This window comes from Gigantopelta aegis, chromosome 4, assembly GCF_016097555.1.
Source record: "Gigantopelta aegis isolate Gae_Host chromosome 4, Gae_host_genome, whole genome shotgun sequence".
Classification (NCBI taxonomy): Eukaryota; Metazoa; Mollusca; class Gastropoda; order Neomphalida; family Peltospiridae; genus Gigantopelta; species Gigantopelta aegis.
Window position 1 is genome coordinate 87,404,156 of NC_054702.1, and position 17,061 is coordinate 87,421,216.

The following is a 17,061-nucleotide window of genomic DNA, read 5'->3' on the forward strand; positions in this document are numbered from 1 at the left end:
TTGGATGCTCTTACCAATAAAGCAGCAAGGGATCTCTTATATATGCATCCCCACTGACAGGATAACACATACCACAGTCCTTGATATATATACCAGCTGGACACTTGCTGAAAATGGGTCCAAGACCAGAGTTCATCGAGACGTTGAACTTGTGACCTGTTGTACATACCTCAGACAAATGAGCACTGTTAGATCCACATGTATTAGTGGAGCTAATTTTAATTAGATTGCTGTTTGTATTCATTATCATGCGGACGATTCGTCCACTTGCTCGTACATTATCTCACATGTCACGATGAGGTAAATAGGTAATGCAAGCCTCCGCGTCGGAAGACATTTATTACCATGTCATGTTCTCCTTCAATGCCATAAATTCTATCCACTGTACCCTCTCTCGTCACATGTTATCCCCATATGCCTAATAACCTCGAAATAAAATAAAAACTTGTTATCTTCAATTCCAATTTAATTAAATGTTGTTTTAGACCCTACTGGATCCAACTTGGTGAAACAAGCTTAAACTAATTACTTCACAATATCACAATAGAGGACACCTGTACACTTAATTGGTAAAGCAAACAGAAACCAAACAAGTTGAAAGGGAAGGGCTAAAGATTATCTTTACTGGGTATATTGTACTAAAAACATCCTACGACATGTAGCGTGAAAGGCGTACATTATAGAAACAAACAATAACCGAATAAATAGAAACGCCAAAGAATTATGTCTGCAGAGCATTGTTACAAAAACATCTACTAAGGCGTAATAAAAAAAATTGTTTGGTTCCGGTTACCCGACCGTCCCTAAATTTTTGGTGCCGACCCTAAACTTTTTTTTAACTTTTTCCCCACCCTTTTTTTTCCCACCTGTTTTATTTAATAATCCATTAATATCAATCCTAATTTTCGTCGACTCTAAAAACAACAACTGCAGAGAGATGCCACGAGATCTGTCAGTCCAAGATCTCGTTACCAGAAGACCCGGAACACTTCGCGCAATTTTACTTCCGAAGAGTTCCAAATGAAAGTGTTCCGATTCCTTGAATGTCGTTTCATTTGAAATTGATTTAAATACATGTGTAATATTATTTGATTTGAATGAGCACATTTTTGACATTCTACTCTGTAAATGGAAGACGCCATTGACACCACATGCTCTCGGACGTGTTCTCGTACTCATTCGGAACTACTCGGAACTTGTGAATCCAATCTTCAAAATGTTATGCTAGTTTACTGTTAAAAAGCAGAATGATACAAATTTCCAGTCTATTTTGGTAGGGGAATTCCCTAAAACGTAATCGAACTTCTAGAAATACCGAGTTACGATTCAATGTTAAACATAAAGAGTAAACATGAAAATAGCGGATTATGCTGAAAAGATTACTTAAATTAAATATTTAGACATCAACTCTATCAATATTTTGCATTTGTTTGACAAATAACCCCTGTGTTTATTATTAAATATGATGATATCCATGGCATTTGAAATGAACTGGTAGTACCCAAAACCTTAAGAAATGACAACTCTTTTCACATTTAATAGCGTCTGCAGTGCTGTAGTTGTGAGGGGGTGTAACCATGTTGTGGATCAGACCTTTAAAAGCAAAAATACAAACCTGTTTTACCTCTTTGTCAACAGTGCAAAGATACTGTGCAGTGTCCTTATGGACGACCAAAAGGGAAACTGTTTTCCTGAAAAGAGTTGTTTTCTTTTGATATCTCTGCTATGAGGATAGTTAGTATGGAGATCTTTTTGTTAACTTATTTTGTTAATTTTTATTGACATCTTCGTTGTGTTCATGATGTACATTTTGTTACTGCAATACTGGCAATGAAATAGGCCGGGAAGATCAGTGTTGTTGCTGTAGTTGTGAGGGGATGTAACCATGTTGTGGATCAGACCTTTGATATTAAAACTTTTTTCCAATGAACAAATTATAGTGTTATTTTAGTGTTATCATAGTTTATAACCTTACCGTGTAGTATTAGACTTGGGTGGTGTTTACATTAATACCGATTGTGGTTTGACTAGGTTACGACATGGTTTTTTTTTTATAGAAAATAATTAATGATTCTCATTAGAGTATGTATTGTCAGTTGCACTGTAACACAAAGAAAGAGCTTTTAATATATTAATCTGCTATACTATTCAGGGAATATTAGCTCGAAAATGGGGGGGGGGGGGGGGGGGGGGGAAAGAAGAAAAAAAAAAGGTTTTCCCTACCTACCTACCCTATTTGTTTTTGGCATGTAACAGGAACCAAACAATTTGTTCTATTTGGCCTAAGCGTAATATAATTTATTTTCACCTTTGTAAATTTATGACAGCAAAAAAAAAAACGGGGTAAAATATATCTAATAGTTTATTTAGCCCCTACGTACATGTAGTACACATTATTTAGTCCGTGGACGAAATGTACTGGGGAAATAACAACCCAGTGGACGAATCGTCCGGAACTGATTTTTTTTGTAGTGGACGAATTGTCTCAAGTTCCTCAGTGGACGAATTTTCAGTGGACGAATCGTCCGTGGACGAATTGTCCAGTGGACGAATCGACTGCATCCCCTCCACAACTGGTATAACAAAGGCCGTGGTATGTGCTATTCTGTCTTTGGAATGGTGCATATAAAAGATCCCTTGCTGCTAATCGAAAAGAGTAGGCCAGGACTTAAACTACCGAAAACAAACAAAAAGTTAGATTGTATTATTCATATATATTTAATCAAGGAATCAACTCATATTCTCTGAGTATATGTTAATGCACATAATCAGACACATTTACTTTCAAATTCATACATTATTAGTAAAATTATATAGTTGTAAACATGTAATTCCGTTACCATAGGTTTGTAATTCCGTTACCGTCTTTTGTATATAGTGTCAAGAAACACTTTAATATAAACCTACATAGTACTAAAATGCTACACTCTTATCCATATACATCAATACATCAAGTGATAAAAATCCATATGGTAATAGTACTAGTAGTGGCTCCAAATGCATTTGCGGAACACCCATAGCAAATATAAATGTCATCCATTGACAATATAGAAATTAAGGAAATCTGATACTTTAACCAAACAGTACTACTTCATTATGATGACTAAACTTCTGCAAATCCATGACAAAATTCAAGTTATAATCGAAACCTACTAGAATTGTATCGGGGCTCGAAATATGAAGCAAAATATGGCCTGCCATTATTATTTTTTTAAATAGCAGGCCAAAAGAAATATGGCCTGCTGTGAAACAAAAATGGCCTGCTGGAAATAAGACAGCACAACGTGAATGTAGGGTTTGGGACAGTGTGTGGAAACTTAAGACCTCTGATATGTAGTTTAGAGCATTATAAAATTAAAATGTAATAGAATTATGAGCTCGGCCTCAGCTAAATACAAGATGAGATGATCGTACGTACATCTGGTTTTTTGAAAATGACGCAATTTTTAGTTAATTTTAGCAGGTGAATGTTTATTTCACTTGCAAGATTTAAAAATAGACTTCTTTTCACTTTTTACAGGCCACAATTCCAGAAAGTGGAAATGTAACATAACATGTTTACTTGAAGCAAACTTTAATTTTACTTTATCCAAAGGCATTTATTGACTGTACATGTATTTAATAATTTATATTTAAATGACAGGATATCCAGAAAATAGAAAGTATCATTCTAATTACCAACATTATGCTTTTAAATGTATATTATAATGGACAAAAAGAAAGCAACCGTTTTATAGTGTTAATGCTGTCTTTACAAGGAAATCTAATCTGAGTAAAATTCTTAAAATGGAAAGATGGCATGTTTGATTGGCCAAAAAAGAAAATACTGGTGTTTTGAATGTTGTCATGTATGTTATCATAACCTCAGATAGATGAGGAATTTTATTATTAGGCATAATATCTTTCACTTACCGTAATACAATCTAGATGTTTGACGGTCAGTTTATATAATTTTAATTGGCCTGTGTTCCTCTGACCTGATGTAATTCTCTTTGTTTTTAACAATGTCACTGTTCAAGAATTTTTTTCAATTGTTGTCAAACATTTACTATGTAATAGGTACACAGTTTAGTGCTAGTTTAAATCTCCACTCATATACATGTACGTGTACATGTTACCGATATTGAAACTAGTTATCATTTGAAATATTAATATGAATGCTTAACACAAGTATACTGAATTATTACTTAACTTATAAAATTATGCAACATATTTGCAAATCAAATTTAAAGTAAATAAATATTGTTTTTCAAAAGTAAATTCAGAGTGGTAATTCCGTTACCAAACTGTGTAATTCCGTTACCGGCATTCAGTGTTGTACAACAAAATTATGAAAAGATAATTTGTAATATAATTTCTATTTTGTTAATCACAAGTCATTAGGAGATCATTCCATCATGAAGATAAATAATTATTTCATCATACTTCACAGAGTTTGTAGATGTTTTGCGGTGCCCGTAAAAATGGTGTCAGTTTTTACGTAATTCCGTTACCGAACTTTAATTAAGTACTCATGCACTACACCTTGCAGTAGGGAGTCTCACTTCTGCCCATGACAAGCACTAGTGCAGTACTAGTGTATTACAAAGTTACATCATTATGATAATTTTTCTTATGTGGACTAGCTGAGTTTAATGCCTGAATATCTCTCCAACTCGTAATTCCGTTACCGTGGAATTGCCCAGTAGCGAACTCTATACACATCACAAATATGAGGTGACGAATACAAATATGTATTCACGTCCATGAATAAAAAAGCAAAAAAGTTCTGTAGAAAGGAAGAATAGTATTTATTTTTTAAATAAAAACTCATTAATCATGGTTTTATCTATTGTCTAGTCCAGAATCACGTTCTTTTTAAGGAACACTAACATGTCCATATTTTCAGAGGGGAGTGTAGCTCTCTGTGCTGTTACCACATCCTCTGCAATACTGAACATGTGCTTGCTTGGCACACTTGTTACTGCAATTAATAAGAGATGTTTGGCTGTATGGCTTAGATGAGGACAAAACACTGTACGTTTCCACCATGCAAGGTGGCAGTCATTAACCCAGTTGGGTCATCTGCCTTAAATCTTGTTAATTCATCCTCGATCATTTGAATTTTAGTGTTATTTTGCTTTAATCAGCTATTTAAACACTTGTATACTGAAGTTACATTGCAAACACTAACAAAATATGCTTGCCCATGACTCTCACGTTAGGAACGTTAACTCATAAAGCTGGTTAAAAGTCCAACAGTTTTTTTTGACAAAAGCCAAATCAAGGTACATGCAGGGTACCAGTCCAATACACGTATTCGTGTATTCAGTTCAGCTAGTGACGAATACGAATGCAACTATGATACAGATCACTTTTCAGTTCACCAAATATTTGAGTATATCTAACACCACTAATTTCAATTACCAAAAACAAATCAATAGTAAAAAATACTCTGTAGTGTTTAAAAACTACAGTCTGTATATCACTTTAATACTGACCGATGGTTAAGTTCCTCTTCACTCTCAAATACTCCATGTGGTCGGAGAGTTTCCTCCAACTTCTCAGACAGCTCATTGTCGAAGGGCTTTGGATAGGCAAGACTGATAGGGGACGTAACCCCTGGAAACTTTTGGCCATCCTGGGCCATCTAAAACGGAAAAATAAAATAAAATTTAACATTGAAGGGAAGGACAAATCAAATGTTAGCCGTATGTTTGAAAGATGCATACCCAGACCACCAGCACAAACTGACACTTTAAGAAATGAGAAACGCGTAATTTTAGAGTTAATAAACAAATATGATTATTCCTGCCAACTGGGGGAAGCCATTTTGTTTCGTTTTCGTTGTGTTCAGTACTGTAGCTTGAAACGTAAAACACAGTAATTTAAGGCAAGGCGATTCCCTTTGATAACTGGACTTGTAAAACAACATAAATAACTTGATAATATCATAATATAATAAACTATTTTTAGAACTAAACATTAGAGCTGGGCGGTATACAGTATATACCGTTCAGTATCGATATTATGGTAATACCGATTTACTGTACCGAGCAAATTTCAAACTACCAAAATTTCTATATTGAAAAATATTTCCTGGAAAGCACTAATAATATATCTGACGAACGCAAAATGGGTTGGTATAAATCAGACGAGAGCCTTGTGTATGGAATTTAATTGTATTTAGATGAAATTAGCAGATGAGCTATAACACAGGCATGCATTTAAAGCAGAGTATACCGAAAATAGTGCTCGATATCGGTATCGTGTCAATACCGTACCGATACCGAGGTAAATCACTCCCAAAATACCGATATCGAACCTCAAATTTCAATACCACCCAGCTCTACTAAACATATTTCAAAACTGAATGAAATGGGGTTATAGTATTTTTCTCTTAAAAAGTCCAAAGAAAAAATTCATACTAGTAGGTTATGTTGGGAGCAAAAATGACCACTAAAAATATGCTACTTTTAATTAATGATTTCACAGTGAATAACATTTAAAAAAAAATGGGGGGGGGGGGGGGGGGGGGAGAGAGAGAGAGAGAGAGAGAGGTTGTGATTTTTTGGGGCGTCATTAAGGATGAGTGTACCAGGGCTAAAAATTCGACATTTTTCACGAGAATCCATGTGGATTACCACGAAAGCAGTCCACAGGAATCCTCGGATTCTAAACATTTTCAGAGACAGGGCTTCCAGAATTTTTATACTCCACTAGCCATAGGATCAGTGATTTAAAAAATGTACTAGCCACGATTAAAAAATAATATCAGCCAACTAAAATAGAAATGTTTGATATATTACTAAATTTGGCACACTAGTCTTGTTATTATGTAAGAACTGAACACACATGTTCCTTTCGGTTCTCTTCGTTGGCAATTTGGTTCATAGAAATGGACCAACCACCACCACTTTGCTCCAGGCCAGACTATTCTCGATAAACCTCTATGTTTAGAACATGCACGGATTTGAATGTATGCTACGCTTTTGAAGCCAGTTTAAACTGAAGCGTGATAACCAGACTTTTTTTTTTTTTAATTCTGTAAGGTTTTACTGACCGATTATTCAATTTAATAAATTTGTGGAAATATTTCACACGAATCAAAATAGATTTGGATGTTTTATGTTTGCGCAAATCAGATTCGGAGTTTCGCACAAATTTTTAGCCATGTGTACCAAAGAGATTTTTTGTTTCTAAATATTATATAATAAAAAAAGTATACTCCTCTATTTTTCAGGATAATTTTTATTTTTTGGTAGAATGCAGGATATTGCATTTCCGGACATTTAAATTTCAAAATTTTCATAGGGAGTATACCTCGGTTTTCCTTAGAAATTCTGGCTTTTGGTGCTCTCGATGTGAGTCTGACACACAGACTTAGTCGAAGACTGCTTAAATCCCGTTACAAATATTTCTGTTAATTGCATGTACATTTAATACATCAATTGAATTACAACATTTAGACCAATAAATCTAAAATGTTATTTCTTAGCCATTGAAATGGTTAATTATTTTCGTTTTGTGGTAAACTACTAGCATATGAAACAAAACTGAATTTTAGTGGCACTATCAACTTTATTGATATGTTGTTATTCTTCGATCATCTATACTCTTCACAAACTAGATATATATATGTTGTTATTATTATTATATTATAATATTATATTATTATTATTAATAATAATTTTGAGAACTCATTAAAAAATAGCGTTATAATAAATTTATAAATACAATAATGATAAATTTACTTTAATTGTCACATTTCCTATTATAATTACAATATTATAACTATAATAGACTATGTCTATCAAATTGTCCCCATCATACTTGGTAATCCCCCCCCCCCCCCCCCCCCCCCCCCTTCTGCCACAGACAAAGCCACTGGTGATGTCAGATATATAGGCATGGCAAAGCTGTTAGGCTAGGTTACAATCTGCAATTCTCTGTCGATATTCCACTAAAATAAAAAGTGTCTGTACATTTATTTAGTCTGTATACAGTAAATAACTAATAAAAAAATTATAGTACGAATTGTCCAAGAATTTTTTTTATTTTTAGTGGACGAATCGTTCAAAGGACGAATACTCTGCATCCTAATTGAATTGGGAAACATATGTGGAAATTTGCAGATGGACAACCTAATTTCGTAAAATGCTATTACATTAGTGAAAAACCGATCGCAAAGTTGGAATTCCCTGACCTTGTTTGATGTCACACAAGGGTTGCACGAGCTCACATAGATGAAGCAAAAACTAACTTTAAAAAGAGTCTACTTATTGATTTTAGTAATGTGCTGAATTGTAATGTTTTAAACAGCCTTTTTCTCGAGCCTTCAACGTTTTTGGCAATTTACTTCATGGACACCGACATGAAACACCATGATTTACGAATAAAGGCCTAATTTGTTAAATGGCTTCAGAAAGGAGGGGTGCTTATTCAAAGATGTGGGCCTACTTCCAGTCAAATATGGTATTCGATATAATAATCATGGGAAACGAAAGTTCGGTTTCATGATTTTACAGACACACTACCCAGGGCTAGTTCTGGCATTCACCAGTCACGAATTCTGAAAGCAGTTGGCGAATTCTGTTTTAATTTGGCGAAATAATTTCATGTAATAATTGACATTTTAAAACGTTGAGTGCCGTAAACAAAATGGCGACTGGTCCAGTTTGCCAAGTCATATAAAGATATGCATTTCCTTTATTTACCCATAAATGTTATTTCTAAGTTATTTTAAGCATATTACTTAGTACGTTTATGGAAGAGCGTGTGACACGAAATTACTCGTAGTTGGCAATGAAATATAACATTTTTATTTGGTATGCCAAGTCGTAGTCTGGCAACATTATGAAATCACAGTATTGTAACCGGCCTCGGTGGCGTCGTGGCAGGCCATCGGTCTACAGGCTGGTAGGTACTGGGTTCGGATCCCAGTCAAGGCATGGGATTTTAAATCCAGATACTGACTCCAAACCCTGAGTGAGTGCTCCGCAAGGCTCAATGGGTAGGTGTAAACCACTTGCACCGACCAGTGATCCATAACTGGTTCAACAAAGGCCATGGTTTGTGCTATCCTGCCTGTGGGAAGCGCAAATAAAAGATCCCTTGCTGCCTATCGGAAGAGTAGCCCATGTAGTGGCGACAGCGGGTTTCCTCCTCTGTGTGGTCCTGAACCATATATCTGACGCCATATAACTGTAAATAAAATGTGTTGAGTGCGTCGTTAAATAAAACACTTCTTTCTTTCTTTCACAGTATTGTATTTGCCAGCTACGAGTCACGTGCCTCCCAGATTTTATTGCGTCATTGGTTTTTGTTACGTAATTTTGATACTCAGTACTTGCTACTTTCCAAAATGGCGACTAGAAACCTTTCTGCTGAGCAAGTTGCCGCTTTGATGATGGAAACAGATGAGGAAAGTGATGATCCTGATATGGATATTAGTGATACTGATTCACTAGATCTTGATACTAACTGGAGCAGCGAAGAAGGTGATACAATGATTTCATCAGACTCGTATGTTTCAAGTGACGATGGGGTACAACCGGCAACACATGGTAGGTCTAGATTTCGTGGTGTTCGCACTCGAGGACCTCATGGTCGTGGAACGCCTGGAAGCGGTGATGGCCGTGGTGCACCAGCTAGAGGTCGAAGTGTACGATATCGTGGTCAAGGTAGAGCTGCAATTTTGTTTAATAGACCAGCAGTTTCCAGCCAAGCGACGGAATGGAGCAGGTAGGCGTGGAAATTGTGCTGTCCCAATGCATACATGGTCAGATGTTGCCCAAGATCCACCTAACTTTGCTTTCACTGAAAACTCTGGTCTTAGAATGGACTTACAGGATACATCGCCTGGTGCATATTTTGATTTATTTCTGACACCACAGTTGATAGATAAAATGGTTACAGAAACAAATCGATATGCTGCAGTGGAAATAAACAAGCAACGTCCTTTAAGAAGAGAATCACGTTTGAAATCTTGGAAGGACATAGATGCTAAGGAAATGAAACAGTTCATTGCATTGTTGCTTCACTTGGGTCCAAAAACCTTGCCTACTATACAACACTACTGGAGTACTGATGTTCTATACAGTTCGCCATTTTAAGGTGGTGTCATGAGCCGCAACCGTTTCCAACTACTTTTGCGTTTCTGGCATTTTGCAGACAATGATCAACATAATGACGATCACCTGTTCAAGATACGCACTGTTCTGGATCATTTTAACGATGTCATGCCGGCAATTTACTATCCACGGAAAGATCTCTCTATTGATGAGTCCATGGTACTTTGGCGTGGCAGATTGCTGTTTCGCCAGTATATCAAGAATAAACGTCATAAATATGGAATCAAACTCTATGAACTGTGCAAGCATCGAGGCACTGTTCTGAAGATTCAGGTATACAGTAGCGTCCACCTAACTGATGATAACGGCTATGGTCAAGCTGCTGCAACTGTTCTAGACCACTTGGACGGCTACCTAGACAAAGGCCATGTGGTGTACACATATAATTATTACAATTCTGTGAGTCTGGTGAAGATGACAAACCGATCAACCTATCTTTGTGGAACTCTGCGATTTGACAGAAAAGAAAATCCAAAAGATTTAATCAAACAGAAGTTGAAGAAGGGGGATCATGTTTGGAAGTGGTCTGAATCCGTGGTAGTTTGCAAATGGAAAGACAAACGCGAAGTTCTTACAATCAGCAACATGCATCGAATTGAGATGGTTGATGTTAGAAATTGGAATGACAAGCTGTCAAGAAAGCCGAACACAGTCCGAGATTACAATGGCATGGCTGGAGTAGACAGGTCAGATCAAATGCTGTCTTACTACTCGGCGCTGCGCAAGATAATCCGGTGGTATAAGAAGATTGTCCTGCATATCCTAGAAGTATTTCTTCTAAATGCCCACATCCTGTACAACGCAAACAAGAGAGAGCAGATGAAGCTATTAAAATTTCGTGACCTGGTCACAATTCACCTGCTTGGTGATGTCTATGACAAATTACGTGACCACGGCCCAGCACATTCCCAGGCTCCAGTAAATGAGACATTCCATTACCTTGCACCACTGCCTCCCACAGAGAAGAAAGAGTGACCTACCAAACCTTGCCGAGTATGCACAAAGGCCAGTACGAGACGGGAATCCCGTTACATCTGTGAAGTTTGCCCCGGGAAGCCAGCTGTTTGTGTGGGAAAATGTTTCAAAGTTTATCACATGTCAGAATAATGGACATACCAATTCAATATGACACTGACAATAAACCCACATTTATTAATAGTTCAAACATAGACACATTATACATGGCAAAACGTTTTTTTCTTTTGATCGCTGTTATAGTTTTTACTTTCATCGATGAAAACGATCATTGATTCATCATTTATAAGAATGTTTCAAAGTCCAAATTGCTCTGAAACATTAGGAATAAATCTGTTCCTGTATTTGTTGATTTTTAACATTATAACTATAAATGATTTAGTCAAAGAGATATCTGTTTGAAAGATATTTCCATTATGAAATTCTGCGACTTGTGTTCACAATCAAAATCATTCAAACAATAAATTAATAATAATTTCATTGATTATTACATCAATTTGTTATTAGTCACTGCCAGAAAGGTTACTAATTGTGTCATTGCCATTGCTGACAACTTTAATTTAATACGACACAGCTCTGGTTTTACTACGAGTAAACTCGTAGTGGCAAAATCTGGTGCGCTCAGCATACGAATATACTCGTGGGTGGCAGTCAACGTGTTAAAGAAAATAACTGTTGATTTCTGCAATTTTTGAAACTTAATAGACAATTGGGTGAAATATATTGCTCAACCAGAGCTATCCCTGCTACCAAAAACTATCGTTTCTGTGAAATCCAGGGGCCTGACACGCTCACTCACACACACTGTACATAGGGGATGCATGGACAGAGAGAAAGAGAGACAGAGAGAGATGGGGTTGTAGGAGTCTTGCACAACTAATTGAAGTCTGTGAACGGCCTCGGGGTCTTGGCCAAGCTTTGAAATGGTGGACGACACTTGCTGCAGACTACAGAATTACAAAAATCTCAAGTGTACATAAGGGATAAAGTTTGTGTTCGGAAGTTTTAGTTGCACGACGAACGACTGAATTGTAAATTCTACTCGTCTTGGGTGAGAGGATGAGTACTTTTGGCCATCCCTGTACATGTATTAAAAACAATAATTAAAAACACAATCAAAAACTAGATATATAGACCAAACTAAAAACTTGCAGTTGGTTAACTATTATCCGATATCGGTAAACAAACCACGCATTCGAAATTGCTGCTATGACTGGCACACTACATCAGCCACACTGGTTTTAACACTTAAGTTACGTTAAACGTATTGATACGGTTAGGAACCAGTTAAACTGCTGTTATTTGCGTTATGAACTTTGTAGTAGTTAGGTTTTATGTATTTAAAAAATGTAAAATCAATTGGCATCAGAAATACTTTGCGTCAACCATGACACATAGATTTTATTTAGGAGTAATTCAGGTAAATATTCTCGGAACCGAACATACGGGTACTTCGACCCCTGACCGCCATTGTTTATCACATGACGCGGTGAAGCTCTTCCTTAGTTACGTATGGTTTGATAGTGAATTGAGGCAACTTTGGTCGATCATTTACAGCAGTTAACGGCCAAGATGCCTGAAACAAGTTGTGCAGTTGGCTGCATAAATCATAACATGATGTATAAAAAAAATATCGTTTTATAAATTTCGAAAAGAAGAGATCAGACGCCGCTTCTGGGTAGATGCACTAAATTTTAAAATACAAGTACATACCGTTCAATTACACATATAATAATAATTATAAGTTCTTGTTTGATTTTTTTTTTTTTTTTTTTTTTTTTTTTGCAAATGTTGTCTATAGCAGGCCTGCAGTACGAAAATGTAGCTCGTTTTCTTCTACGCTCGCTCTCTCTATATATATATATATATACACACATATATACCAGGTATATAATAAAAGAAAACAAGTGTACAGTATATTTAAAATCAAAATTTTTCTTTTTGATTGGTATAGGTGGCGTACGTGAATGACGACGCAACACACAAGTTCATCAGAAAAATCATGGCCCTTCCCTTTCTCACGGCAAGACAAATCCATCTGATGTATAATAAGATTGAGCGATTGGTGCCACGAGCGGGGAAAACTTGAACAACTAATTCAATATGTTGGCCGTCAGTCGATGGACAACCCCATATTTGTTCCCAGATGCTGGTCCATATTCGGTGTGACGGTCTGAACCAACAATCATGTCGAAGGTAAGTTAATCGTTTATAGTCACTGTATCGTTCATATCCATACTTTATGCATTCAAATTTATCCAATTAATACTTCAGATATCGTAGTTATTGTTTTAATATTATTATTTCAGGTTGGCATCATAGAATTAATAACAAGGTGGGAGACCAGCCACAAGGGATTTACAAATTAATCCCTGAACTGTACAAGGAGGCCCGATTGCTGCCTATCCAGACCAGGATGGTCCAGGAAGGCAACCTTCGAACGTATATACGAGAGACGGCAACCATCCGACAGGAAGACATTTTCCAAGTTTGGGGAGAATATAAGGACGGAGAACTTTCCCTCAGTCAGTTGCTGGGAAGGTGTGCTGCCAATCATGGGCCGGTAACAAATTGAACTCTCCGTAGAGAACAGTGTTTAAATCATCTAACCTCAGGGCACAATATATCATGCGAACGATCGTTCACGCAGCATACTGATAGGCACTACTCACTTGCGAGATGAGGCTAGATGCCGGCGCATTAATGGCGTTCTTTTAAGAGGAATGGTGGTCTTTATTTGAATATTAGTGTATTCTTTTAATAAAATGTTTTCTTTTGTATTTTGTCCGACGTCAGTATCTAATTAAATGAAAGTCTGAGGCAACCAACTAGCAGATCAACAAATTCAGTACATGCGTCTCTGTCATTATTTTTATGTGATTATCCATTTTTATGCGTCTGTGAATCTTTATGCGTCTTTGTCAATTTTTTTGTTATTTTGTTCAATTTTAAATGTCTATTAATGTGTATGTGTCTTTGTATATCTTTGTAGTGTTTAGTAGGAACATTTAATTATTATTGTCACGTGTAATGTTGTAGTAAAAATGATATATACATTATATAAATGGTGTTTTGTTTCTTACTTAGAAATTGTGTTGATCAATATAGTCTTTTTGTGTTCGGTCATTTGGGGACTCTGTTATACAGGTAGTTTAAAAAACCCACATTAGTTATGTATTTATTTATAAGATACACAACCCCACATGTATAAATTTAAATTAAACAATTGATATATAATCTTACAAAAACAATAATAAACAATACCGTGCTGACAAGCAGAAGAAAAGCAACAAAGCAGTTTAAATTATCTACAAGTAGGGGCCCATTTAATTTGTTTTGTTATTAAATTTATTTTGAGTCACTGTTCACATGTTGTTTCATCTTCTTGGTTAATTAATTTACAATGTTTTGCTGATAATGTGACCTGGAAATCTAAACTTCATGAATACGTATCTTACTCCAATTTGGTGGTTGGTGGAAAGTATACCTAAATAGTTTGTAAGCCCCACAATAATTGCTGACGTTTTATGTGTGCTGTTACGTTTACCCCTCCCCCCTCCCACCCGTTATAATGGAACGACAATAACAAATCTGTTTGTGGAATGTAGCACGCGAAATAATGGTCCAGTCTTATTATTGTCATGATAGTTTTAACAGTTAAAATTAGTTAAAATCTATGTGTCTACAAAAAAAAGTGTTTGGTGCCGTTTTCGCCATCAAAAAGTGGTGCCGTTTTGGTACGGTGACGTTTTAGCCTGATACCTATTATGTACATATACAACTTTAAAGAAATTATTTCTTTAAAATTCTGTTTTTTAAATCTACTCTATTATGGATCAATGTAATTTGGTAATTGTGGCACATCTGTAGATTTTGCTTCAGTTCAAGTTAAAGGACTTATCTTTTTGCATCTATATATACTTTCATAATATTCTGCAGTTCTTCAGATTATAGTGTGTGTGTGTGTGTGTGTGTGTGTGTGTGTGTGTGTGTGTGTGTGTGTGTGTGTGTATACAATCTGCTTGAGCAATTACCTGCAATAAAATTAATGGTCATCTGCCACATGCGATAAATTTTTTCCTTTCTGAAAACACTGTTTCACATGGAGAATAATATAGCATTTAACCATCTCATTCATACATTTTCCTTGAATATGCTATATAAGTGTATCTATATAAGAGGTAATTTAACCCAGGTTAAAAGCAACTTAAGTTAAATATGTGTAGTCTAGCAGAAGGCATATTGATCTAGATCAGTTTACTAAGTCATGATATTTGTCTCCATCTCCTTTCTCCACCTGTATATTATCAAAAATTAGTTATGTACGTATTACTTAACTTTTAACTGCAATAACAAATCCAATACAGCATAAGACTGAACAAGAAAATAACTGAGAGGAGTTATTAATTGCTCCCTTAACTTATATTATGGAAGGCAATTTAAAACAGTATTAATATTCACATGCTAAAGGGAGCTATATATTATTCTCCTTGAAATAATCTCAGGGGAGTGATGGGTAGCTAGAGAGAGATATAGCTTCGCTTAGATGACAAGGTCTGAGGTTGACTATATTTTATTATTGCTATTTTCTTTTCGCCTGCATTCGTCCGGTAAGGAAGGGCAACATCATGAGATAATTTCACAATCTGTAAAAGGAAAATCGTTTCATTATTTCAAGAAACTGGGTGGGATTTTTTTTATGAATAAAAGAATGTTCAGTGGAACATTTTCACTGTTGCCATTACATCTATATAATAAGAATGACAATAATAATACTGTAATTTAAAGTTGTAAAATAACAACTTTGCAATTGTTTAATTATTACATTCTATTTGGAAATAAAATAATTATGTTAAATCATAAAAATAATGATCTTAAATCATGCATATAGATTTTATTATTATACATACGAATGATATATTTTGTAGCCCACATCATAATTATTATTATATTAATAATATTTCACACTTGTTAAAATTTATAATTAATATTACCTAAAAATTACATCAACAAAAATTATATTCTGCCCAACCTGCCTCCAGTCAGGTCCCCGCGACATACAAACTATACGGAAACACGTCGGTACTAAATATAGATCATACTAATTCAGATTCCCGTTGTTCGTTTCTATTATATGACAACCCAAGCTGCTATAATACTCATAAGACATGCTGCAACTGTGTTAGCTACAGAAAATAAATGACAATATGCAAGGCATGCAAAACGTTAATATGAAAACTTTATTCTATGTAAAACCGTAACCACTAAGGCTTTGCTTCACCGCCAAAGACCCGGATGATCGTTAACTAGGCCGTGTGAGGTAACGCCAGTTCCGAGAATTGCGTCAAATATGCAGTATTCCTGCATCAACATTGGAACAACAGGATTTTTGTGGGGACTCTCTTTTGGATCATAAACTGGTATGGTGAAGTGACAAGCTTGGGGATGAAACGTTAGGCATTTGTACAGGTTTAGTTTTTATTTTGCTATCCTCAAATTATTTTTGTGCAGAAAGCCTGGAAATATGAACATTATTTTGGTATTCTTTAATAAAACCTAATTCATAACAGGAAAATCGTGCAGTTGTGAGAGTTGACGTACAAATTGTTTTTTATTTTGTTACATGTTCTGACAACAAACTGACACTCGCATTACTACCGGGTCAACAAAATATTCTGGGGAACACGATTTTACATCATCAATATGTTCGTTATGAAGATCATTATGGGGTTTTATATTTACCTTAAGCCCTAATTTGTCAACAAATCAGCTGGCCATATATTTCCGAATTTCTTGTAATATTAAACTCAAATCAAAAACATTTTTTCGCATCAACGTGAAGAACAAATATGGCGGCAATACCACATTACCCAAAATGCATTACAACATCCGTAATTTACTCGTCGCAACTAACAATGCAAACACATATTTTTACAAATATTTTATTCAAATCAGCAATGGAACAGACAGAAAA

General features: G+C 35.6%; 2 protein-coding genes across 5 annotated transcripts in view; one reads left to right on the forward strand and one right to left on the reverse strand.

Moving 5' to 3' along the window:
- The window catches only part of LOC121371319 (poly(A) polymerase type 3-like), a 73,090-nt gene extending 56,131 nt beyond the window's left edge, over positions 1 to 16,959 (reverse strand). For all 4 annotated transcript variants that reach the window (XR_005957788.1, XR_005957787.1, XM_041497124.1 and 1 more), the window contains exons 1-2: positions 16,830 to 16,959; positions 5,481 to 5,629 (exon numbers count right to left, since the gene is read on the reverse strand). Coding sequence is in view for 2 of the 4 variants with exons in the window: in XM_041497124.1 (XP_041353058.1) it covers positions 5,481 to 5,629 (149 nt within the window). In the remaining 2 variants the exon portion in view is untranslated. The remainder of the gene's footprint in view (positions 1 to 5,480; positions 5,630 to 16,829) is intronic.
- Positions 9,344 to 11,092, forward strand: LOC121370048 (piggyBac transposable element-derived protein 4-like). The gene is made up of 2 exons (XM_041495146.1): positions 9,344 to 9,545; positions 10,153 to 11,092. Exons 1-2 carry the CDS (start codon positions 9,344 to 9,346, stop codon positions 11,085 to 11,087), a joined length of 1,137 nt encoding a protein of 378 aa, XP_041351080.1. The 3' UTR covers positions 11,088 to 11,092.
- Positions 16,960 to 17,061: the final 102 nt, after the last annotated feature.